General features: G+C 54.1%; 1 protein-coding gene and 1 pseudogene across 1 annotated transcript; both read left to right on the top strand.

Moving 5' to 3' along the window:
* LOC141575277 (acireductone dioxygenase pseudogene) overlaps positions 1 to 444 on the top strand; it is a 58,208-nt pseudogene extending 57,764 nt beyond the window's left edge.
* SEMA4B (semaphorin 4B) lies at positions 408 to 23,748 on the top strand. Its single transcript, XM_074354208.1, has 14 exons — positions 408 to 579; positions 14,517 to 14,680; positions 14,852 to 14,914; positions 16,414 to 16,512; positions 17,142 to 17,253; positions 17,523 to 17,636; positions 17,776 to 17,927; positions 18,727 to 18,908; positions 19,051 to 19,201; positions 20,224 to 20,434; positions 20,525 to 20,640; positions 20,859 to 21,025; positions 22,251 to 22,336; positions 22,593 to 23,748. The coding sequence occupies exons 1-14, from the start codon at positions 408 to 410 to the stop codon at positions 23,333 to 23,335; spliced, it is 2,532 nt and encodes an 843-aa protein (XP_074210309.1). The 3' UTR covers positions 23,336 to 23,748.
* The last annotated feature ends 290 nt before the right edge of the window (positions 23,749 to 24,038 follow it).

The following is a 24,038-nucleotide window of genomic DNA, read 5'->3' on the forward strand; positions in this document are numbered from 1 at the left end:
TCGGCAGCTACCGATCTCTGGGCTTGGTCCCCTCCGAGCACGCACCGAGCTAGGTGAGCCCAGCTGGCGCTCCTCGAGCCTCCGTCGCCCAGGAAGGAGGAAGGGGGAAGGGGCGGGTTGGGCCAGGAGCCGAGCAGGGAGAGGCAGGACTAACCGCCCAACTTCCTCCTTCGGCCCCTCCCCCCCGCGCTCTCGGGCGAGCTTTGACCGAACGGGGCCGGCGGAGAACTGCGGGGCTGGGGGGCGGAGGGGCCAGCGTCCGCGGCAGCCCACTTGACCCCACTTCTCACTCCGCTCCACCTCCCAGGTCCGGAGGCGGGGGGTCGACGATCAACTCCGGGGCCGGACTTCGGGGCGGGGCCGCCGTCCGCGAGTCCAGTTGAGCCACCTGAGCAGGAATCTGGAGGATGCCGTGGCTCCCCGCTGTCGGAGTCCCTAGCGCCGCGATGGGCCGGGAGAGCCGGCCTCCGGCTCTGCTGGGTGCGCTGCAGCGCCGGCCGCCGCTGCTACTGCTGCTGCTTCTCCTTCTCCCGCCGCCGCCGACTCGGGCGCTCGCCCCTCGGATCAGCCTGCCTCTGGGTGAGTGCTGGGGCGACCCCGCTGGGGGCCCGGGCTGGGGTCGGGGGAAGGGGAGGCGGCCCCGAGAGGTACCTCGCGCAGAGGTTGCGGTGACAAAGGAGAAAGGGAGGGAAGGGGTCTGTCGGAGGCTTGGGGTCCATTAGGACCCCTCCTCCTTTCAGAATGCTGCAGGGAGGGAGGGAGAAGGGAGCTGTGGGGCCGTAGGCCCCTTTCTTCCATTCTTTTAATGGGCAGGGAGGGGAGTCTCTCGCCCACTGTGTCGCCCCTGCTCGTCCCTTGGTAGGGCGCCCTTTTAGCGGTGGCGTCCACCCCCACCCCCCTCTGTCTTCCCGCTGGTCTGCCTGCCCATCTGCTTGTCTTTGATGCTGACCAGAACCAGCCGCGGTGCCGCCCCCTGAGGGCGGCGCGGGGTGGAAGGGGCCTTGCTTGCCATCCCATAAACACTGGGGTTCTGGTATTCCAGCAAGTCGTGGCAGGACTTGGTAACCGCGGCGAAGTGGGTGCCCCATTCTCTCTCCACCCCTTGTTCAGACTTGGTGGGATCCCCCCAGGGGCTGGGAACTACCACACTAGGTAGGGATGGGGCACCTCTGGGCTTTGAGACTTATAGGCCCTGGGAAGGACTTCTTGGAGCCACCCAGGAGTACCATCCTCACTGACCAGGTCCCAGGTCTGGTGCTAACATCTGCTTCTGTGGCTCCCTCCTTTCCAGCCCTCCAGTGTTCCCTCTCCTTACCCCCCCTTTCATCTGGTTGCTTTTCTAACTCTTTGAAATTAGAGGGACCTAGACTCCAATCCCATTTCTACTACTCGGTAAGTGAGTCCCTTCTTCCTGTGCCCCAGTTTGCTCATCAGTGAAATGGGCATTGTCATAGGTACTTTGCAAGGCTATCTTGGAGACTTCATGAAACTGAGTGTATTAATAGGCAACGTATATTGATGTCCAATAGATGTTGTTTCTCCAAGCCTTTAACTTCTTGGTTGTCACATTGTATAAGTTAGAATAAAAGATGTGTACATTGGAGGTTACAGACTAAAACTATACCAGACTTCGTTCTCTTTACAGCATCCCCACCTCTAAAGGCATTCCATTTACAAAAGGAAAGAGTAGCAGAATCACCACTTAAATTAAGTCAGGGTCACTAGGGAAACCCAATCTGAAACATTGCAGGATAGTACTGAGAATATGGCCTGGGTTCAAATCCTGCCTTAGCCACTAGGTAACCATGTGACCTTGAGCAAGCTACTTAACCTCTCTGGGCCTTGATTTCCTCATCTGAAAATTGGGATAATAATAGCACCCACCTCGAAGTTGCGATGATTAAATCAGTTTATGTTTGGAAAATCCTTAGGACAGGGCTTGGTACGTAGAAACCACTCCGTTAAGTGTTAACTATCATTATTGCTACGTGTTAAGCATAGGCTTCATTCTGGCACATCCTGCATAGAGCTGGGTGACTCTGCCTGGGGTGGGGGCAGTGCTGGTATGTTAGTTTGACGACAGCCCCTTGGGTGCTCCAGCTGGGTAAGTGAGGATAACAGGTGTATCCGGACCCAGGCCTGCTGCTGCCTTGTTGTTTTTTCTGTTGTGGCCATAACTCCCTTTGCCCTTAGACCCTCTCAGCTTTGTGAGATGGTGAGATGAGGTGGGTGCAAATACTCTGATGGACTCTGCTTCTGGCCCTGGAAAAGCTGGGCTGGCTCACATGGAGGGCCATGTCAAATGTAACAGGTATTGTGTCCAATGCTGGAGCTGGCTGGGGACCTCTTGGTTGGGGTGGACCAAAAGGCAGAGTGGAGGAGCAGTGAAGAGGAAGTGAGAGGACCTGCTTCCTGAGAGCAGTTGGAATACTTGGTCGTTACGACCCACATGGCTCCATGACCTGGCCCACTTCCAGAAGTTCAGGACTGTGGCCAGACTATGGTAGGCTTCTGCCATACACCAACACCCCCTGTACACATCACTTGGTGCTATGGTCTGGTTGTCTGTACCCCCCAAAATTCATATGCTAAGACATTCATGCTCACTGTTAGGACTGCGCAGACGGCATGCGTTTTGTGCCCTGCACAGAGGCACCGAGCTGAGAGGTGGAGAGGGCCCGAAATGCAGTTCAGACTCTGCTTTCCAAGCTGTGCATCCTAGAGAAAAAGACCTTCCACTATGTTCTTGAGGCTGGGTCTCCCCAGAGGAGACCTCTTTCTAGTTCCACCAGAGCCCTGGAATTGTTTAGCAGCATCCCAGCACCTAGACTCGTGAGCACGTATCCACACTTTGCTGAGCCGCACTGCACTGCACACAGAGTGTGCAGCTGGCCTCATGGCCTCCCTGGGCTTCCTCCTGGCCCTCTATCCCTGCTGCCCCCTCCCATCTACATGCAGGTCCTCCCAGCTGGCTGGGAGCCCCAGAGGGGAATGCCCTGGTGACTGAACAGGCGCACCCTCCAAGTGTGGCCTGAGGCGGTTTCCTGCCTCATCCCCAGGGGCTCATTAGATGTTCCTGGCAGTGTGCCCACCCTGGGCAGGCCCATGTTGACCATGGGACGCTGGGCTTGAGGCCCCAGGCCCCTCCCTCACAGAACAGGGACAGAGGCATGGAACGGAACATGCCCCCCTTTCCTGCCACCTGCCCTCCTGTACTGAATTCCCACCCAAGCTCCGCAAGGGCCTGGAAGCCTAGGGAGAATGGACTGTGTCTGTGGTTTAAAACAGAATCCCTGGAAGTAGAGCATTTAGTTTGCATCTGGGATTCTTCCTGTGGAACCCTCATTACTGTTGATCAGCTGCAGGTACCTGGGGCCATCAGGAGGAGGTTCCCTGCTTGTGGTCTTACCTAGTGGCAAGGAGGAAGAGGACTGGGGGTTCCAGGGTCATCTAGGCAAGCAGAGGCCTTAAGAGGAAGTTTCTAGTCTCTGTGAAAGGAACACTTCAAAGAAGGCTGTAGGATTTTGGTCCTGTTGCATTGGAGACTGTGTGGTCTGGAGTTTCAGGACTGAAGGCTTTGCAGTAGTCAAGAGTAGGAGAGATGCCAAGTGGAAAAAATGGCCTCGGGTGTGCACGATGCGTGGCCCAGTGTTTTCCAGCCTGGCCACGTGGGAGGAAACAAAACACACCTGTTCCTGGGCTCATGAAAGTTGTATTGAGTCCCCTTATTTGGGCAATTAAAAGCAGTTATTAATTTATCGCTGCCCTTGAACTGCCTGGCTGGAAAGCTCTGGACACAGTGTTTCCAAACTAGATTGGATATAAATCCGTAGGCCTGCAAACTGCAACCAACAAAACCTCATTGAGCAGAGAGAACAGGGCATTGGCCTGAGTCAGCTGCTTGTCCTCTGACCCCAAGTGGGCACCCAGGGTCCTGGCTGCCCTGAGAAGCCCCGTGCAGGCCACTTTCTAAGTCTTCTGCTGCCTGGCTGTTGGCCTCCCTCCTTAATGTGGCCTCAGCATGACATGCACTTTTGTCTTCAACTCTGTCCCATGGGCTGGCATCTTCATAGCCGGGGTGGAAAAAGCTGTAACTGTGGGTGCTAATAGTTGGCTAACTGCACAACCTGGGGCACGTGCCCACCTCCTCCAAGCCCGTCTTCATATTGGCAAGATGGGAATAATAGCAGGACCCATCTCTCAGGGTTCTGGGAAGATTACATGAAATAATGTATGTAAAGTGTTTGGCACAGTGCCTGGCACGTGCTCCAGCCCCAGTAAAAGGTAGCGGTTTCTGTTCTCTGTGGTGGAAATTCCCTGCCCGCCTTGCTGGGTGAGATTATTTGCATCAATTTGGTAGACACTGTCTGAGTACTGGCTGTATGCAGGCCCTCTGCTAGGTGCCAGGAGCTTCAGGCCAGGGAATGAAGTGGTGTGCAGACCCTGCCCCCTTCCCCGGTGTGGAAGACCAAGCAAGACCCCTGGGGCTGATTGGAGACCATCCCCAGGGGTCCTGCTTGATTTACTCCACTTTTCAAGTGCTCCTTGGTCAGCTCTTTCAGAGCCCTCTTCTGCCCCAAGAACCTCCTCTGCCTGAGGCTGGACGCACCTCTCCCTCTCCCTGCCCCTTGCTGGTTTCACTCTGCCCTCTGCATAACCCACATTTAGCTTGGTGTGGAAATGCCTGTGTGTCAGCCCAGCAAAGCTCTGAGCTTGCACAACTTTTGGGGCACATCTGGATACATCTGCACGTTCATCGTCCAGACAAGGGAGTTGGAGAGGATGGCTCCAGGCATGGAGAAAAGGCTGGGCTCAGGCCATATCAGTCGCTCCTTACCCCCCTCAAATCCTTGGATGCCAGGATCAGAGGAGAGGCCTCTGATGTGCCCACACTGGGGGGCAAAGGGAAAGAGGAGCATGAGATTCTCACCTTCTCAGCCTGCCTGCCCTCAGAGCTCCCATTGCTGTTTCCTCGCCAGCCATCCTCCCATCCTCCTTGCATTCTCACCTCCCTGTCCTGGCAGTGCGCCCGAGTCCAGGACGGAGAGTGGTTTCCACAGAAGAAGCTGTCTTAGGACAGATACCTGGGATACCCGGGGACTCTTAGGGCCCCACTCCATCTCCCGCCATTCTCCATTCCTAGTCACTCATTAGCCACCATTCCTGTGTGACCATCTCCACTGCGGGGCAGGAGCCAGCCCTTAGGTGGCACAGCTGACATCCTTATGTTTGTGTTCCACCATTTAGCACCTACAGGAAGGTAGAAGGTGCAGTAACAGGTACAGGGCTACTGTGGGCACCAGGCTTTTAGTTGTCTTGTTTCCACGTTCATGATAGATGGAATTATCCCCATTTTACAGATAAGATAGCTGAGGTTCAGAGAGGTGAAGCATTCTGTCCACGTCATACAGTTCTGCCTTGAAAGCCTGTGACCTGACCTGTTCTCCATGGGACCTCTCTGGCCTATGCTCCTGGGTCCATCTGTGAAGCCCATCGTGGCAGCTTAGTGGGGATGAGGGAGGTGGGGGGCTTGTGGTGAAGGGGTTTCAGTGAGGCTATTAGACAGATGGTTCTCATTTTATCTTAACTCTAAAGAGCAGCCAAGTGAACCAACACACTGCCTCATTTTTGGCCTTCCTTTGCCCATCTTCTGAGAGAGATGTTAACAGGAAGAGGGGAGAAGACCACCCAGGACAGAGCACCCACTGGGTGCTGATCACTGCTCTTGAGTGTGGGGCTGGTATTGTTCTATCTCATACAGATGAGGGAACTGAGGCTCAGAGAAGCTAACTCAAAGGGTCAGGGTCATGCAGCAAGAAGGTTGGAGACCAAGCCTTGGGCCACAAGCTCTCTGCCTCAAGAATCACATTCTTTCCATCAGAACATCTGCCTCCTGCTTCACCTGTGAAATGTTCAAAAGCAGTGAAATGACCCAGCTTGGCCCATGAATAGTTGATAGGTTATATATTTCCATCTGGTGAAGAAATCTATTGAGGTCACCCCTTGGATGGGACAAGAGGTCCAGCTGAGGCCCCCGATGGTACAGCGTGACTGGAAATAGGGCAGACGTTGCAGACTTGGCTGGGAACACAGCACACTGGAGACTTGGGCGGACATCTCAGACAGACGTTCACAAACGAGGGGAGCGATGGTGCATAGCCAGCAAGGAGATGTATTTTGTTTGGCCTCCAAGTAGTTTAGAAAAACTTTAATTCATTGTCAATATTTAAAACTCTGGAAATTTTCTATAAAAATTCAGGTTTCCAGTTCTTCTGAAGGTCTGGTGAGGCTCTCATTCCACTGAGTCTGGGATGAAGCAGCAGGTACCCCTTGAGAGGAGCTCCTGCCATAGGTGGCTGCACCCCCACCTGCCCTTGTCCCCCTTCCCTGCACAACTGGGCTTCTGAGGTGGCTGGAGGCTGGGTATTTACTCAGAGCAAGGATGAAGAGAGGGAAGGCAGTAGGAGGGGTGGAGGGGGCGGACGTGGGGAGGGCCAATCCTGATGGGTGGTGACCCCCTAACCTGGGAGCTTGTTGTTTCCACATGCTGCATTTATTCCATCTTCCCAGCAACCCTGCAGGGGTCCCTCCCAGGACCGGCAGGTCTTGTCCAGCTGGTCAGTGATAAAAGTCAGGACTCACACACAGGCCTTGTGACTCTTTTGTCTGGTCCCTGTGGCCTCTCCTGTCTCCCTGCAGCACTTTGAGCTATCACACTTCCGTCTAGAACCTGGGATTCCAGGACTGAGCTTTGGGGAAGGGACAAGTGAGGGACAGTGCTTCTCAAACATACTCTTGTGAACATGAGGCATCAGGACCTCCAGACTTGTCCCTTTGAATCTAGGGTCCCTCCCTGGACCAGAGCATCCTGAAATGGGAGTTGGGACTCTGTCAGTCATTCATTCAGTTGACAAATGTTTATGAACAACTCTTGGAACTCACCTGGCCAGATGATACAAATGTGGGAAACAAATAAAACAGCATTGCGCCTCAAGGCACCCTCAGCTTGGTGAGAAAGACAGGCACAGAAAGCCCTTCATCATCAAACAGTGTGGCCAGTGCCCCAGGAGAGGTGTGAGCAGGAAATGATGGGTGCACAGAGGAGGGGCCCTCGCCCCACTGGGGATTCAGGAAGGCTTCCTAGAGGAGTTGAAACTCAGCTGAGTCTCAAAGGATGAGGAGGAGTTAGTCAAAAGGAAGGGCATTCCAGGCAGGGGGACTGGCTGGGCAAAGACTAGGGAGGAGAAATAGGACCTTGGGTTGCAATTCACTGACTTAAATGAGGGGAAGGAGGGAATGTAGCAAGGGCTGGCATTAAGGGCTTGGACAGTGGATACAACTGAGGGTTTTTACAAAGGACAGTGACAGTTCCCAGAGAGCCCTCTGGCTGCAGCGTAGCAGCTGGGTGCAGGGCTCAGTTGAAAGGCAGCTGCAGTGGCCCAGGTGAGAGAGCATGATGGCCCCCGTCAGAACTGTGGTAGTGGGGATGGAGAGGGGAATATATTTGGAGAATACTGAGAAGAGAAACTTGGCAGGATTTGATCATGGATTGGATGTCCATGGTGAGGGAGTGGGAAATCAAAAGTGTGACACCCAGGTTTCCTGCCTGGTGAGTGAGGCCACACGGGGACACAAGATCCCAGGCCAAGGAGTGATCTGGAATCTGGGGAAGGGGGGTCAGTGGGGGAGGTGCCCATGGAGGGTCTCCTGCATAATGGGATCAGGCGTGTTGGAGGAAGACCTGCAATGGATGAAGAGATTTGGGAGTTGCCAGCGTCCATGCCATTGAAGGGGATGGAAATGGATGTGTGGCCCAAGGACTAAGGGCTGACCCCAGGGAACAAGAACATTCAAGAGCAAAAGCCTGGAGAGGCTGAAGGTGACTAATAACCTAGACTCTGGAGCTGGTGGCCCACGTTCAAATCCCAGCTCCAACGTTCTTCCTAGCCAGGTAATCGAGGGCAAGTAATTTCACTTGTGCCTCGGTTCTCTCACCTGAAAAAAGCAGGTGGTGCTACCTACCTCACAGCAGCCTTGCCGGGACTACACTAATCCGCTGAAAGTGCTCAGGAAGCACTGCAGCACGTTAGCTCTTGGAGGCATGGAGGCCCAGGACTGTGAGGGAGACATGAGGTGACCCTTGAGACCCATGTGGCAGACACCCAGAGGACAGGGGACCTCCACATGCCCCGGAGGCCGTGTGCCCGGGCGTCTGGGGTTTGGCAGCGAGGTGATGCCTGGGCCTGGTGAGCGTGAGGCCGTTTGAGGCCTGACTCCCAGTCAAGGAGTGAGTGGGAGTGAGTGGGAGTGAGGAATGGAGACGGCGCTGAGCGGCTCTTCTCTTCAGGAGTTTGGCTGAGAAGGAGGGGAGGGAGGCACATGAATTTCCAGGATAATTACTGAAGGGAAAAACTGCTCTCTGAGAGGCAGAAAAGTTGCTGATACAGGACTCAAGTCTCTGGGGAGATGGGGAGGGAGGCAGTGGGAAGTTGAGGTTTGTGCCTGATGGCCCCAGTTTCCTCAGAAAAAGGAGGGCATCTGTGGGAGGAGGAAGGTAGACCCTAGGGCAGGAGCCTCAGGAAAGAGGGGACTGCGGGGAACAACCAGCCGCTGAGCAGGGGGCTGGAGGAGCTGACCTTGGTCCTGGGTGGGGTGGGGGCGGGGGCATGGATGGGAGGGAGGTCCATCTCCCAAGATGATGGTAGCTCACGGCAGGTCCTGGGTTAGGACTCTGCTGGCCAGTTGGGCACAAGGCAAGTGTCTGTGAGGGGCTGGGGGCCACCCTTTGATTCTGGCAGGAGCACTTGGCCGGCCTGCTTGGGCCCATAGCAGTGGCCAGTTGGGAAGTGGGCTTTCCTGAGCGTGCCTGTCCAGGAATACAGGATGCTTCTAGGCTGGGTTCCCTTGATTTCTCCTCTTTCTTGGTTACCTCTGTCCCTGGGGAGCACCTGTGCCACACAGGCCCCCTTCCGTGGCCAGGGACTCTGCCCTGGCACTGCTCTGGTGACGGCAGAGTTTGGCCCACCACTTCCGGCCCTACAGGCCACCCTGCCCCGCACTTGGGCGGTGTGGAACGAGGGCGGGCATGCAGGTCTGCCGCTGCTGTGCCCTAGTTTGCCGCTGGGTCAGCGCTCCTGTCCGGGAGGTGGAGCTCCTGCTGGTACAAGTGGGTCCAAGGGGCCCGTGTAACTCCCTGGGGAAGAGGTGCTCCAACACAGCCTCTTGGGAGGCTCTCGGGGACTTGTCCAGGGCCCAGACCCTCCTCTGGGGACTTTGCGATTCAGGCTGAGGGGTAACCAGCTGCCTATCCCCCCTTCCCCTGCCAGGGGTACCTTCCTGACTCTGACTCCCCAGAGAAGTTGTTTTCTGGCCTAATCCTGCTGGGGCCTGCGGAGGGCGGGATGTTAAGGCCAGGTCAGCGTCAGCTGTGGTGCCCCTGGGAAGCCACAGTGGAGAGAAAGGTGAGGTGGGGCTCTGAGTCACAGCCCTGTTCAGCTCTTGGCTGGCCTGGGTGTGGACTGCCCAGGGTGGGGATGGTGCTGAGCCCTGTTCCCGTCTCACCCCAGAGATCTCCAAGCATCCGGTGAGTCACAGGCCAGGGGAGAAACTCTAGATGAGGCTGGGGGCTGAGTTGTTCCCGTATCACCTCCTGCTGAGATCCCAGGCCCTGAGGGTGTGGGAATGGGGCCCTGCAAGGGGCTCTGACAGGCCCAGCCCATGTGCCCTTTCCGAGGAGGCTAGTGGCCCAGACAGCCCTAGGCCAGCCCCCATCCTACTTTCTTGGAGCTCTGGAGAAGCCACCAGCTCAGGCCTGCCCAAGCTGGATGGGAAGGTTTCATCCCACCTGGGAAAACCAGCCACAGCTTCTCGCAGCCCAGCTTTCTTTGCACTGAACTAACCCACTGCGTAGAGGATATGGAGCATGTCTGAGAGGCACAGGCAGCCCAGGAGACCGCACAAGACACACTCCCTTTGCCACACAGAGCAGAGTTAGATGCCAAGACTGACCCTGAGGTGTGCCAGCACTCACAGGGAGCCGAGAGCATAAACACCGCCCCCCCCCCCCCCCGCCGAGTAACCTCTACACAGATAGCACCCCAGAGCAAACACACAAGCACGGGCAAGCCCTGAAGTAGGGCATGTACGTACACACACACACACACACACACACACACACACACACACACACACACGGCAAGCTCAGACAGGACCCACAGAGACATCTAAGCAGTGACTCTGGAGGCGACCCTAGGCACCTGGGCGCTCAGGTGGGATCACCACTCAGAACACTGCGGAGCCGGGACCAGCTCACACACACGAGATGTGCCTGAGACACTGGCCCATGTCTGAGCTGATGCCCTCTCTTTGGCTGTGAGACCCTCGTGACTAGGTGCAGGCCTAGGTTAGAATCGCCCAGGATGAGTTTTTTTAACCATGAGGACCAGGGAGGCCCAGCTCCCAAGCAGCCCTGCTCCTCTGGCAGCTCTTGCTGGGCTGGATTTTCCTGCAGGGCTTTTGATTTTGTTTTTGATCCAGTTGAGTGTTGATCGTGTGCCAGACACCATGCCAACACCAGGACAACGTGTGCAAAGTTGAGTAAAGCGCTCAGTAAATGTGGGTTATTATGTATATTGTTATTTACATATATAATCTCATTTCTTCTCATAACAACTCTATGAGGTGAGGTGCTATTATCCTCATTTTACAGATAAGGAAAGTGAGGCTCCAAGACGTTAAGTGGCTTGTCCTGGTGGCAGGTGGCTAGTAAGTGACAGAGGCAGAATTTGAACCGAGGTCTCTGATTCAAGTTGTGTCTTAATCTCTGTCTCACTGAGACTCCCATTTGGGAAGCCAGCTCCACTGACCAGCCCTGGTGAAGTCCACAGGGCAGAGGGGATCGTGAAGGGCTAGGCCTTCGGGACACCATGGCTTTGAGTGTGAGCGTCTCAGGGCAGAGGGACAAAGAGGGAGCAACCCCAGAAAGCCTGGTGTTGGGGGCCCCTCGCCTGCTTCTCGCTGGTGTTTTCTGTCCTTTTGCCATTTCATTGACTGTACTCCCAGCGTGGCTGGAGGAGGTATGGTGTGCTCTTGAGCAGTGGGCTTGTTTGGAGGGCTGGGCTGGACCAGGGCCGGGCAGCTGGTGCCCTGGCTGGCCCTCCAGCCTGGCTGTGCTCTGTCTGCATGACCCTTGGCCGGTCCCCCCCACCTCACCCCAGCCCGAGTGAGGCTGAGCTGCCGCCTGGACTTCAGCTTATCTCTGACCTTTGGCATTTCTGTGTCAGACTCCAGGAGCAGCCTCCTGCCCAGACTTACAGGACCCACTTGGGTAGGAATTCCCCTCCTCTGTAGGCAGACAAGCATTGGCAAATTTGAACCAGCCCTTGCTGTCAAGACACTGGAGGGCTACAAAAGACGAGGAGGGGCTGCGGTAGCTGCCCTGGTCTCACTGGCTCCTCCCGTGCCTGCTGGGCATCTTCTTTTCATTATCCCTGGAATACAAATGAGGAGACTACAGCTTGGTGCGATGACGTCTGCCCTACAAGGACCTGCCTACATGGTGCTTCTCAAAGTGTGCTCCTTGGGCCTCCTCCAGAATCAGCTGGGAGCTCATAGAATTGCACCTTCTCAGACACCATCTCAGGTCAGCAGCATCCGAGTCTCCAGGGGCAGGTCCTGAATCTGGAGTTTAGATCTTCTAGGTGCTTTTGCTGCATCCTGCAGTTTGCAGACCAAGGATCCAGAAAGCTTCCCACTGCAGCTGCTTTTGCTGTGGGGCTTTGTATAAGTTGCTTAAGGTCTCTGAGCTTCTATTTCTTCATTTGTAACCTGGGGATAGCAGCAGTTCCTACCTCACAGGGCCGTTGTGGGCACGCAGGGAATATCTACAACACTTTTAGCACAGCACCTTCCTGGGGCAGGTTGGGTGCACTGTGGTGGTTAACAGGAGATGATTCTTCCCTGCAGAATGCAAAATGGTCAGGCTGCTTGTTCCAGAAGGCTGATCAGCTTAGTGGCACAAAGTAAAAGCAGCATAATTGGGCTCCAGTGGGTTGGGAAATTTTCTGGTTGAGAAAAGTGGAGAGTTAGTGCTGGAAACTTTCCTTGAGCCTCCCAGTGTGTAGAGTGCTGATAGGAAGTGGTAAGGAGTTGGGAATTTGAGGCAAAAGACCTTCAGTCTTGTATGATTCTGGACTTAAGAGTTCAAAGAGAGGCCTTAACCTCTTCAGACCACAGCTGCCCTGTGTGGTTTCAGCAGCAGAGTTCAGACTCTGGATATTAGTCAGGACTTTGCCCTATGAATTCCTAGTGCAACCCCGGTTTTGACTCTGGTTCTACAGTGACAAGCCTCCTAACTGCAGATTCCCCTTTAGATTCCTTCACTGGTACCTTGTGGTAGCACCTTCCCTCACCAGGAGACATGGTGGGGAACAGCCTTGGGAACGCCATCATTCCTGTTTGCTGGTGGGATGTCCCAATGTGTTTGCTTGGAATTCCTACCTAAGTGCTTCCTTCAGCATTAGTGGCTAGGAAAAAAGCTTAGCTTTCATAGAAAGGCTGGTATGTGTTCTTCCTCTTGAATAATGAGGATAAGGTAACTTGATTTCCCTTTTTTCTTGGCCACTGGGAGGCTCAGCACTAAATGCAGTGCCTATCTCCAATAGGTGTGTTGAGGACCTTATGACCTGCTTATGTGAATCTGTCCTTTGTTTCTGGTTCAGACATTTTCTTCACATTTTTTTTTCTGCTCCTGATTTTAGTGTTTATATTTTACCTTCTTTTCTTTGTATGTCCTTGCCCTTAGTGGAACCACACTGAGGGTATGTAAAAACACCCACCATGCAAACACACATGAGGCCGTATTCACAACTGCTTTGCTGGCATGTTGCACTTTTTGCTTCCTCAGCTTCATGAAACTATTTGTTTGCGTGGTTGTGATCCACCGGCAGTTAGGAGACGCCTGGGGTTGAGCAGGGTTACTGCTTCTTGCTTGTTTTTCTTTTCTTATCAGCTGCTTAGAATTTTTAAAATAATTTCTCTCCAAATCCTTTAGTCACTGAAAGCACAAATGGTACCCTGGTGGATAGATGTGTGCATTTCTTTTTATCTTCTTTCTCTCCTTCTAATTTATTTCTTTAACATTACGCAAGTATAACCTGTAGAATCCAAAAATGATAACAAGAGCAAAGGAAAAAAAATTACGTATGATCCCACCAGGGATACCACTTTTCAACATTTTGTGATTCATCCTTCTGGATTTTTTTTTTCTATTTTTCTATTTTTCCCACAAAAAATAGAATCTAACTATACATACTGTTTTATAATCTTAATTTTCATTTCATGGTAAATAATTAGTATCTTATTACATATTTTACAGCAATGAAAGATACTTAGAATTTATATCAAGGATACATGCAGTTAATTTTTTTTTAAGTGTACAATTTCTTATCATGAAAAGCAACAACTGCCTCAGTCTCCCCCAGGCCTGGGTGAAAGAGGCAGCGTTAATCATTCAGACTTACACGCTCGTTTCCTCCCCTTAAGTCAAATGCTTGTTCCATGATTTCTTGGCTTATCTGACTTACTGGTTTGCTGCTGAGAACAATAAAGCTTTCCATCACTTTCATTACTCTTCCGCACTTCCTCCATACATTTTCTGCCACTCCATTTAGTCACTTCTGTGATTTAAAATAATATACCTAAGCCTCAGTTTCTTGTTCCGCTAACATTGACAGTCCCTTATGGTCCTCGTTGTTCTCAGAGGAAGAGATGGAGACCACTTTTTCCTCAACTCCCCTCACCCGCAGCCTCACAGTGTCCGTCTATTGTACATTCAAGCCTCTGAGGTCAAGATTGGTAACATTTACATTCTGTTTAACCATGAATCTTCCATGAGTGACTGTGAGGTGGTGCCAGGGGTTGAAGAGCAGCGCCCCGATGTTTACATTCCTCTGCCAGTGGAGATCATGTTCCCTGCGACCCATGGTGGTGGGCTGTGCTTACAAGACCTTCTCTTGGGTCTAATGCCACTCAAAGGAGAGTGTCAAATACACTTTCTTTGCTTATATTCTGTTAGGTGCTCAGAATCCATCACTTTATATTTTTGTTCACTTCATATTTTGACCATGCCTTTCTTATATAACTTTGTTTGCTTGTCTTTCTGGAATTTCTAATGCAACATCATTTTACCAGATGCATAGTATTCCAGCAAATAAAGTATTCAGATTTGTTTTCACCCAGTGCCCTGTGGATGGACATTTGGGTGGTTTCAATTTGTCATGAATATGTGTGGTGCTATAATTAATGTTCTTTTACATTCATCATTGTGTGTTTGTTTCTTACATAATATTTGAGAGTCTGGGAATGCTGCTCTCCTTTAACTCCCCTTGTCCCCAGCCCCTTGCCACCTACTGCCTTGTTGATCTGCTTCAGTAAGATTGGCCCATTCTAGAAGTTGGTATAAGAGAGTTCTCGTGAGAGGGATGGCCCCCAGGTAATGTCCATCTTCCTCTCTCCAGGCTCCGAAAAGCGACCATTCCTCAGATTTGAAGCTGAAAACATCTCCAACTACACAGCCCTTCTGCTGAGCAGGGATGGCAGGACTGTGTACGTGGGTGCCCGTGAGGCCCTCTTTGCCCTCAACAGCAGCGTCAGCTTCCTGCCAGGCGGAGGGTACCAGGAGGTGAGATGCTGCCAGGGCTGACTAGGCTGGGCAGAGGAAGGCAGTTGGGAAGATGGACAGGAAAATGGACCTTCTGGGCCCAAGGATGATGCAAGCGGGAGAGGGGGAAGGAAAAGAGAGGCATATTCTTCATTCCCATTTGCATTTACCTTCCCCTTTCTCATTCCCCAGCTGCTGTGGAGCGCTGATGCTGAGAGGAAACAGCAGTGCAGCTTCAAGGGCAAGGACCCACAGGTGAGCTGGCCTCTGGGGGCTGAAGGAGGGAGGAAGGCCGGAGGGGGGAGCAGATGCAGCCAGCTGTGGTGGAAAGGGCATAGGCTTCTGAGAGGGCCAGACCTGGGGTTGAATCTCAGCCCTGCACTTATTATCTCTGTGACCTTGGACAAGTAGATTTGCCTGTCTAAGCCTTATTTTACTTAGGATTCAATGAACTAATAGGTATAAAGTACCTGGTACATAATAAGTGCCCAGATAAACGTTGGCTTCCAGGATGAGCAGTGACTGGGTTGGCGTGGGAGTCTGTCCCTCTGAAGATGGTGCCTGACGTGGCAGGTCTGACATAGTCAGGCTTGGTTTTGGCCAGACCACTGGGTGGGGGCTGGGCCAGCCTGGGGTTCTCCTGGAGGACTCCCCACCATTCCCAGAGGCTTGCTGGTCCTGAGTGCAGGATGGGGAGGTGAAGTTGAGGGCAGAAGAGCACTGGTCTTGGAGTCAAGACACAGGTTCAAGTCCTGATTTCTTTTATTCAATAAAAATGTATTAAGCACCTGCTCTGTGCCCAGGTGCTTTTAGACACTGGATATATCATTGTGAAGAAGAAGAAATCAGTCTGTTTAAAAAGTGGTCACATTACACTTCATTAAAAAAGTGACATTTGAGCCAAGATCAGAAGGAGGTGAGGGAATTGACCTGGAGAAGAAATAAGACTGTGGATCTTACTTGGAATAAGGTATTTGGGGAACCACTGGCGGGCTGAGCAGAGGAGTGACATGGTCTGACGTGCGTTTTTAAAGGGTCACTCTGGCCGCCATGGTGGAGAGCAGCCTCCATAGAGCGAGGACAGAGGGAGAGAGACCAGGGAGGGGCGAGAGGCCATGGTGGCTTGGACCAGGGTGTCCCAATGAAGGGAGTGAGAAATGCTCAGATCCCAGGTGTATTTTGAAGATGGGGCTACCAGAATTTCCTGATGGAAAAACAAGGGGTGTGAGAGAGGAGGAGTTGAGGCTGGCTGTACGGTTTGGGGTCAGGAACTGAGAAGACAGAGTTGCCATTAGTGAAAGGGGAAAGATCTCAGAGGAGAGAGTTTTGGGGGAACTATCAGAAGTTGGGTAGGAGATGCCTGTTGGGCCCTCTCAGAGGCAATCTGCGAGTCTGGGGTTCAGGGTTCAGGGTTCAGGGCTGTGTGTTTCCTCCTCCTCTGGGCTGTAGCTTCCTTACCAGGTGGGGCCAAGACATCTCAAAAGGGAGGGATTCTGTGCCTTCACCCCAGACCGAAAAGTTTTCCAAACAGAACTAGCTGAGCCCTGAGCTCCCCCTCCTGCACACATTTTTCCTGGTCCTCCATCTACTCTGCCCTACGAGACTCCTGGATTCTCTTTTACTCTGGATTTTGAGTGCCAAGAGGCAGAGGCCTCACCACCACCCATCCCCAACCCAATCTGGCTTTGGTGGGATGGACTCGGTGATGCCCCCTGGTGGCTTGTTTGGGCCTGACACCCTCCTCCCTCCTCCAGCGGGACTGTCAAAACTACATCAAGATCCTCCTGCCACTCAACAGCAGCCACCTGTTCGTCTGTGGCACAGCTGCCTTCAGCCCTGCATGCACCTACATTGTGAGTGCCCCCCCCTCACTCTGGGCTTGCCTGAGAACTGCCCCTCCTTCTGCCCCTAGCACCGACCCCTGTTGAAGAGCAGGGCCCAGCAGCAGCTTCTTGGCAGCAGTGGGCCCTGACAGCCCAGATGGCCGAATTGCCCTGTAGGGGATGGGGATGGGATTACCAGCGCACAAAGATTCTGGTGCACCCACAGTCTCGCCTGCTTGCTTCTTCCAGCTCTCTTCCCTGCTCTCGCTCAGTCACACCTGCCCACCTTGTCCACCCTCCTCAACTCACGCACACCTTTGCATTTCTGCCCTATGCACACCTTCACAGAGGATGGCATTATGAGGCTGTGGGTTGGAGCACCAGCTTTGGAGTCAGATGTACCTGGGTTTGAATCATGTCGCTGCTCTTCCCTGGCTCACATCTCCTTTCTAAGCCTCCTCTCTTCTCTGCCAAGTGGGGCAATAGTGTCCACCACATAGGGTCACTGCAAGATGGGGCTGGCACCATGCCCTGGGTGCTGGGATGAGGAGGACGGCCCATCAGACACCTCCCTTCTCTCTGGCACACCCCACTCCTTTCCCACCAAGCCCACTCACTCCCTGACATGCCCCTGAGCTCTGCCGTCTGCTCCGCTGCAGAACATGGAGAACTTCACTCTGGCCCGGGACAAGGTGGGGAATGTCCTCCTTGAAGACGGCAAGGGCCGTTGTCCTTTTGACCCCAATTTCAAGTCCACGGCCCTGGTGGTTGGTGAGTATTGGAGTCAGGGGACAGGGGGCTCACTGAGGCTCCATGTGGCAGGGGGCAGGGTGGGCTCCGGGACTGAGCTGGTGGGCCCACACCAGGCTGATTCCCAGGGGGTGCAGTGACCCTGGGCTGCCATTGGATGGGCTTTTCTTAGTTCCTACTCCCTCCTCTGTCCATCTTGAGCAAGATGCGGAGCATTTGGGTCACTCCAGGCCCTGAGCGGGAAGGGGCCGTGCCGAGGGCCCATTCCCATGGGAATGTTCTCTTGGCAGATGGTGAGCTGTACACTGGAACAGTCAGCAGCTTCCAGGGGAATGACCCGGCCATCTCCCGGAGCCAAAGCCTCCGCCCCACCAAGACCGAGAACTCCCTCAACTGGCTACAAGGTGATGCCTTCCCACCACCCACCAGTGGGCAGTCACGGGAGCCCTCAGGAGGGGCCCTGTCTCCCCAGCAGGGCCTGAGAACAGAGTCTTGCCTGTCTGGGATTCTTGGGCTGACTGTGCTCCCCACTGGCCCCCACAGACCCAGCGTTTGTGGCCTCAGCCTACATTCCCGAGAGCCTGGGCAGCTTGCAGGGGGACGACGACAAGATCTACTTCTTCTTCAGCGAGACTGGCCAGGAATTTGAGTTCTTTGAGAACACCATTGTGTCCCGCATCGCCCGCATCTGCAAGGTGACGGGGGCAGGCCATCCCAGAGACCCCGCATGTGGCTTTCTCCTGTCCTTCATGAGGAACGGCCTGGCTACTGATTTTTCTCTCTCTCAAGTTATAATGTCTCCATTTGTTTTTTTCTTACTTAAAAAAATGTGAAAATACACACAAAAATCACTTACAAGATAAAGAGGCAGCACGATACTGTGATGAAGAGCATAGACTGGAGCCAGGCCGCCAGGGTGCAAACCCTGCAGGTCGTGTGATCGTGGGCAGTTAATTTCTTTACTGAGAAATTGGTTTCCTCCTCTGTTCAGTGGGAATCATAACAAAACTCCCTCAGGGTTATTAGGATCTGTGGAAAGCTTCTAGGAACATGGTAAGCAATAACTAATTATCGACTGTTTGGTTATAATCCCACCATCCCATCACAATAAGTGACCACTGTTAACATTTTAGAATGTTCCTTGCTAATCCTTTTTTTTTTGCATATGTATAAATACATATGTATTTATATTATTTAAAACCATTGACTATTCAGTTCTTTAGCTTCCCTTTTTGCTCAGCAGTGAGTCATTCGTGGACAGACTCCCCTTCGTCCTTTCTCCTGGCATCCTGCAGTAAAGAAAGCACTCTGTTTACTTGGCCAGCCTCCTGGTGACAGGACCTATATGCTGCAGCCTCAACCTTCTTAATTTGAAACGGAACTCATGCCTGGCTTTATGTCTGTCTCAGCCACCACTGGGGAGGGGCCAGTGAGGGACACCAAGCATCCCATCCTTGCTTGAGCCTAACCCTGGCCTCTCTCTTCCTCTCCCAGGGCGACGAGGGGGGCGAGCGGGTCCTGCAGCAGCGCTGGACATCCTTCCTGAAGGCCCAGCTCCTGTGCTTGCGGCCTGACGATGGCTTCCCGTTCAACGTGCTGCAAGACGTCTTCACACTGAGCCCCAGCCCCCAGGACTGGCGTGACACCCTCTTCTATGGGGTCTTCACATCCCAGTGGTAGGGCCCCCAGGACCCAGCTGGGAAGGGGTAGTGGGACAAGGGGTGGCTGGGATTGGGGCCCAGGAGCCAGCCTCTGGGCCCTGCTGGCCTCATTGTGAGCCCCAGGGCTACTGGGCTAATCCGGCCACTTCCTTTATAGGCACAGGGGGACCACAGAGGGCTCTGCTGTCTGTGTCTTCACCATGAGGGACGTGCAGAGGGCCTTCAATGGCCTCTACAAGGAGGTGAACCGTGAGACGCAGCAGTGGTACACCGTGACGCACCCCGTGCCCTCGCCCCGGCCGGGCGCGGTGAGTGCTGCTCCCTGCACCAGGGCAGGGTGCTGGGAGGATGGGTCTCCACACCATGCTGGGGTCACTTGCTTTCTCTGAGCCACTTTCTCATCTTGAAAGTGGGGACAATGCCCAGGCCTGCTTGTCTTTCTGGGTTCGATGTAACCACGAATGTTGAAATGACTTCAGACCTCCCTTCAGGGTACTGACTGCACATGCCTCTCGCCACCCCCTACTGTGAGCTCCTTATTTAGTTATGAAGTGACTGAATGACAGGCTGTGGGGAAATAGTCCTTTCTTCTTTCCTTCCAGTCCAGTGGGCTTCTCACCAAGCAGCCCTTGAGATAAGGATGAGTGCCTGCAGTTCTATGGGAGGTGATCCCAGGAAGCAGCAGGAGGAAACAGGGAAGGGGAGGAGGGGGCAGAGCTAATACCACTGTGCGCAACTGGAGCTCAGTCCCTGGGGCCCTGAGAGGCTTCGTGGAGCATATCTCAGTGTTGTCCCACTGGGGTGTTTGTCACCAACTCCTGTGACTCGGCGGTCGAGGGTCACTGCGGGGTATCAATTCTTGGGGCTTTTACAGAGAATGCTCTCAGGCAGAGAGAGTCAGGAAACTCCGGGCAGTATAACTGCAGGCGCCCTCATGCCCCTACGCTAGGAAGCCTTGGTCAGCCTGGGCTTCCTGAGAGTGCTGGAGAGAGGAAGCTACAGGAGCAGGAAGTGTGGTCACGCTTCTTGAGGCCTGGGGCTGGGGGATGGGGGAGTGGACAGGAAGGAGGGGTGATGGGTGGGCAGAGAGGGGAACCCTGGCAGCTGGGGTCCTTGGGTGCCCCATACCCTTGGTTTTGCTCCTGGGCCTCCACACCAGCACATCGGCTCCACAGAACTGTGAGTGCTGTGCCATGGCTCCTGGGTGGGGCAGATACCCCCGCTGTCCACTGGAGAGGCAGGGCTGGCAGTGCTAGCAGGATCTGCAGGGCCCCCATCCTGCTGGCTGCCCTGAGTGCCACTCACCTCAAGCCACCACCTTCTCCTTCAGTGCATCACCAACAGTGCCCGGGAAAGGAAGATCAACTCGTCCCTGCAGCTCCCCGACCGGGTGCTGAACTTCCTCAAGGACCACTTCCTGATGGATGGGCAGGTCCGCAGCCACCTGCTGCTCCTGCAGCCCCGGGCCCGCTACCAGCGTGTGGCGGTCCATCGCATCCCTGGCCTGCACCGCACTTACGACGTCCTCTTCCTGGGCACCAGTGAGTGCCCACAGCGGGGCGGGCTTGGAGTCACGGGGGCCTGGCTGTCAGGACGTGGGGAGCAGGGCCTGAGTGCTGTCCGTGTTGCAGGTGATGGCTGGCTGCACAAGGCAGTGAGCGTGGGCTCTGGAGTGCACATCATCGAGGAGCTGCAGATCTTCTTACCAGGACAGCCTGTGCAGAACCTCCTCCTGGACACTGACAGGGTGAGCAGGCAAAGGAAGAATCCAGGCGGAGTGCCCCCCCACTGCCCCAGCAAGATGGAGAGATCCAGGCTTATGGCATAAGCTATCAGCACGTGGGGGCCCAGAGCACGAGAGGAGGCCCCTTGGGGGGTGGCTTTGGTGGGCACTTGAGCCGGATGTGACTCTGGGTGGTGGCCCTGGCTGCCTGTGCCTGCCTCTTATCTCCCGTGTCTGTGCAGGGACTGCTGTATGCTGCCTCACACTCTGGCGTGGTCCAGGTGCCCATGGCCAACTGCAGCCTGTACCAGAGCTGTGGGGACTGTCTGCTCGCCCGGGACCCCTACTGCGCTTGGAGCGGCTCCCACTGCAGGCACATCAGCCTCTACCAGCCTGAGGTGGCCTCCAGGTGAGAGCTCCTGAAGGCTCCTCCCACTTGCCCATCCTTATGCACTAGGCTTCCAAGCGCCTTCCCTAGGCCCTCTGTAGAATCACCACAGCCTCATTTGTGTCCACGGTCTTGGTGTAACTATCAGTCAGCTTCCCTTCCAACTCTCAAAAGTGTTGTAGTTCAGATTATGTTTGCCTTACCCATCTGTAAAGCAGGGACAAGGTTTGGTAAATTATGAAATGTTACAGTTATGAAAAGCCTTGCAGGAGAATGTGGATTGGCATGTGAATGAGGTTAAGTAACAAAAAGTAAGGGCTATGTAATAGTCCGTTAACAAACCCATTAAAAATTACTTTCAGGATCACTTATTTAGATTTAAAATATAGATTTAAAATATAGAAATCTTAGAAAATAGAAATAAGCACAAACAAAATAAAAACTACGCTAATCTACCACCTACAGAGACTCACAGTGAGATTTTGATAAACATCCTCCCAGATTTTTCCATGTATGTGTAAAATAAACAAAAATAAAAATGGGATTGTCTCATTTGTAGTGTCCATGTTTCACTTGGAGATTCCAGTTCCAGTTTTATATTTCAAAAAACCAATATGAGTACACATATGTACACCTGAAGCGACACACCAAAAAACGCTACCTGCCATTATCACTGCATGGTGGATTGTGATTTTTGTAATGTTGTTAGCCTTTCTGCTTGGTTGAGTTTTTCAGATTTCCTGAAAAACAAATCAGTGCATGTGCATTGCTTTAAAAGAGACAGACAGGGGAGGGTATAACTCATCTGGTAGAGCACATGCTTAGCATATACAAGGTCCTGGGTTCAATCCCCAGTACCTCCTCTAAAAATAAATAAATAAGTAAACCTAATTACCTCCCCCCAAAAAGTAAAACTAAAAAAATTTTAAGAGATACATACATTCATGCAGCTCCAGCTGTCCTTCCAGACTTTTTTTAAGGGCTCATACTGCTTTTGTAAGTCAGGAAAATATTACAGTAACTTTTATTTGAATTAAGTACTGTGTGGATGGAGGAGATGCTAGCTCAACCCAGCGAGGTGGGGAAGCCATTTGCCTTTCACCTCTGCTTTGGGCCTGGTGGTCCCTGAGCCTTTCCCCAGGCCCGTGTCTGCAGGGCCGTGTGAGGGCCTCCACTGTACTGAGGGTGGGGAAATGCAGGCTCATGGCGGGTTCCTGGCCTATCCTAGACTCTCTTTGGTTTTCAGGCCATGGATCCAGGACATTGAGGGGGCCAATGCTAGGGACCTCTGCAACACTTCCTCCTCCAAGGGCCGATCTCCTGTAACAACAGGTAAGGTGTCCCATCTAAGGGTAGAGGAGAGGTGGGGCCAAGTCTGCCTAGAGGGCTCCTGCAGGCAGTGATGGGTATAAATGCCTTTCCTCACTTCCTCATCCTTCCAGCCCTACAAGCAGGGCCCTGGCAAGTGAGACCCACAGTCCTCGAAGTCCCCAGTGTTGCCGTCAAGAGTACAAGGAGCTGGGTGAGCCTGGGGATGCTGTGGACACCAGCCCCGCTATACCCTGTACTGTCCCTCTTCTGCCGGCAGGTGAGAAGTCATGCAAGCAAGTCCAGTTCCAGCCCAACACGGTGAACACCTTGGCCTGCCCCCTCCTCTCCAACCTGGCAACCCGGCTCTGGCTGAACAATGGAGCCCCAGTCAATGCCTCGGCCTCCTGCCGCGTGCTGTCCACTGGGGACCTACTGCTGGTGGGCAGCCAGCAGGAGCTGGGGGTGTTCCAGTGCTGGTCACTGGAGGAGGGCTTCCGGCAGCTGGAGGTCAGCTACTGCCCAAAGGTAGTGGAGGAAGTGGTGGCGGACCGAGCAGACCAGAGCGGCAGTGTGCCTGTCATCATCAACACATCCCGGGTGAGCGCGCCAGCCGGTGGCAGGGCCAGCTGGGGTGTGGACAAGTCCTACTGGACCGAGTTCCTGGTGATGTGCGCGCTGTTCGTGTTTGCCATGGTGCTCCTCATTTTATTCTTCCTCTACCGGCACCGGGGCGGCATGAAAGTCTTCCTGAAGCAGGGGGAGTGTGCCAGCGTGCACCCCAAGACCCGGCCTGTGGTGCTGCCACCTGAGACCCGGCCGCTCAATGGCATGGGCCCCCCTAGCACCCACCTCGACCACCGAGGCTACCAGGCCCTGTCAGACAGCTCCCCAGGGCCCCGGGTCTTTACAGAGTCAGAGAAGAGGCCGCTCAGCATCCAGGACAGCTTCGTGGAGGTGTCCCCAGTGTGTCCCCGGCCCCGGGTCCGCCTGGGGTCTGAGATCCGGGACTCCGTGGTATGAGAGCAGACTTCCAGAGGCGGCCACCCTCTGGGGGCCGGGAAAGGTTAGAGGAGTTCGCTGGACCTCTACTCCTCATGGACCACCACCGTGGGGCCCAGCCCCCGGGAATGATGGAGCCAGCCGGCCTGCTGCCAAGTAGCGAGGCCCCCTCAGTGCCAGACGGCCATGGCCCCACAGGTCCTGGCTGAAGATGGGGGCCTGCCCAGGTGGGCAGAACAGTGCTCCTTATGTAAACTGAGCCCTTTGTTTAAAAACAGTTGAAAATGTGAAACAAGAGTGAGAAGAGTGAGAGACAACACAGGAGTGCCGCACACATAGCCAACCCGGTTCACAGCCTCCCAGCCTCGTGGGGGCCTTGGGCTCACCCAGAGTGGTTGCTGGAGACACCAACTGGCCTCTTCTACCTTCAGCCTTACCCTACTGCCACAGGCTGCTCCTTCTCACTGCAGAGCCGGGGCCAGCTGGGCTCCGGTGGGTCCTCCTGTGCCAGCTGGCCAGGTTGTTGCAGCTGTCATCCCGTCACCTCAGGGACCGGAGGGCCGTGCTGGCACCACAGCCCTCAGGAGGCTCTGGGCCTGGACCCACCTCCTGGACCTCTCCGGCCTGTATCAGGCTGTGGCCACAGGAGAGAGGGCAGTGTGAGCCCAGGAGAGAGTACGTGACAGTGTTCACCTTCCCTCAGAATTCCAGGAAGAGACGGTTG

The sequence above is a fragment of the Camelus bactrianus genome, chromosome 27, assembly GCF_048773025.1.
Source record: "Camelus bactrianus isolate YW-2024 breed Bactrian camel chromosome 27, ASM4877302v1, whole genome shotgun sequence".
Classification (NCBI taxonomy): domain Eukaryota; kingdom Metazoa; phylum Chordata; class Mammalia; order Artiodactyla; family Camelidae; genus Camelus; species Camelus bactrianus.

Excerpts from the sequence above, each read along its gene's own strand:
- SEMA4B (XM_074354208.1), top strand. The coding sequence starts at position 408 with ATGCCGTGGCTCCCCGCTGTCGGAGTCCCTAGCGCCGCGATGGGCCGG. Across the intron at positions 580-14,516 it reads TCGGATCAGCCTGCCTCTGG|GCTCCGAAAAGCGACCATTC; the intron begins GTGAGTGCTGGG and ends TCCTCTCTCCAG. Across the intron at positions 20,641-20,858 it reads TCCTCCTGGACACTGACAGG|GGACTGCTGTATGCTGCCTC; the intron begins GTGAGCAGGCAA and ends GTGTCTGTGCAG.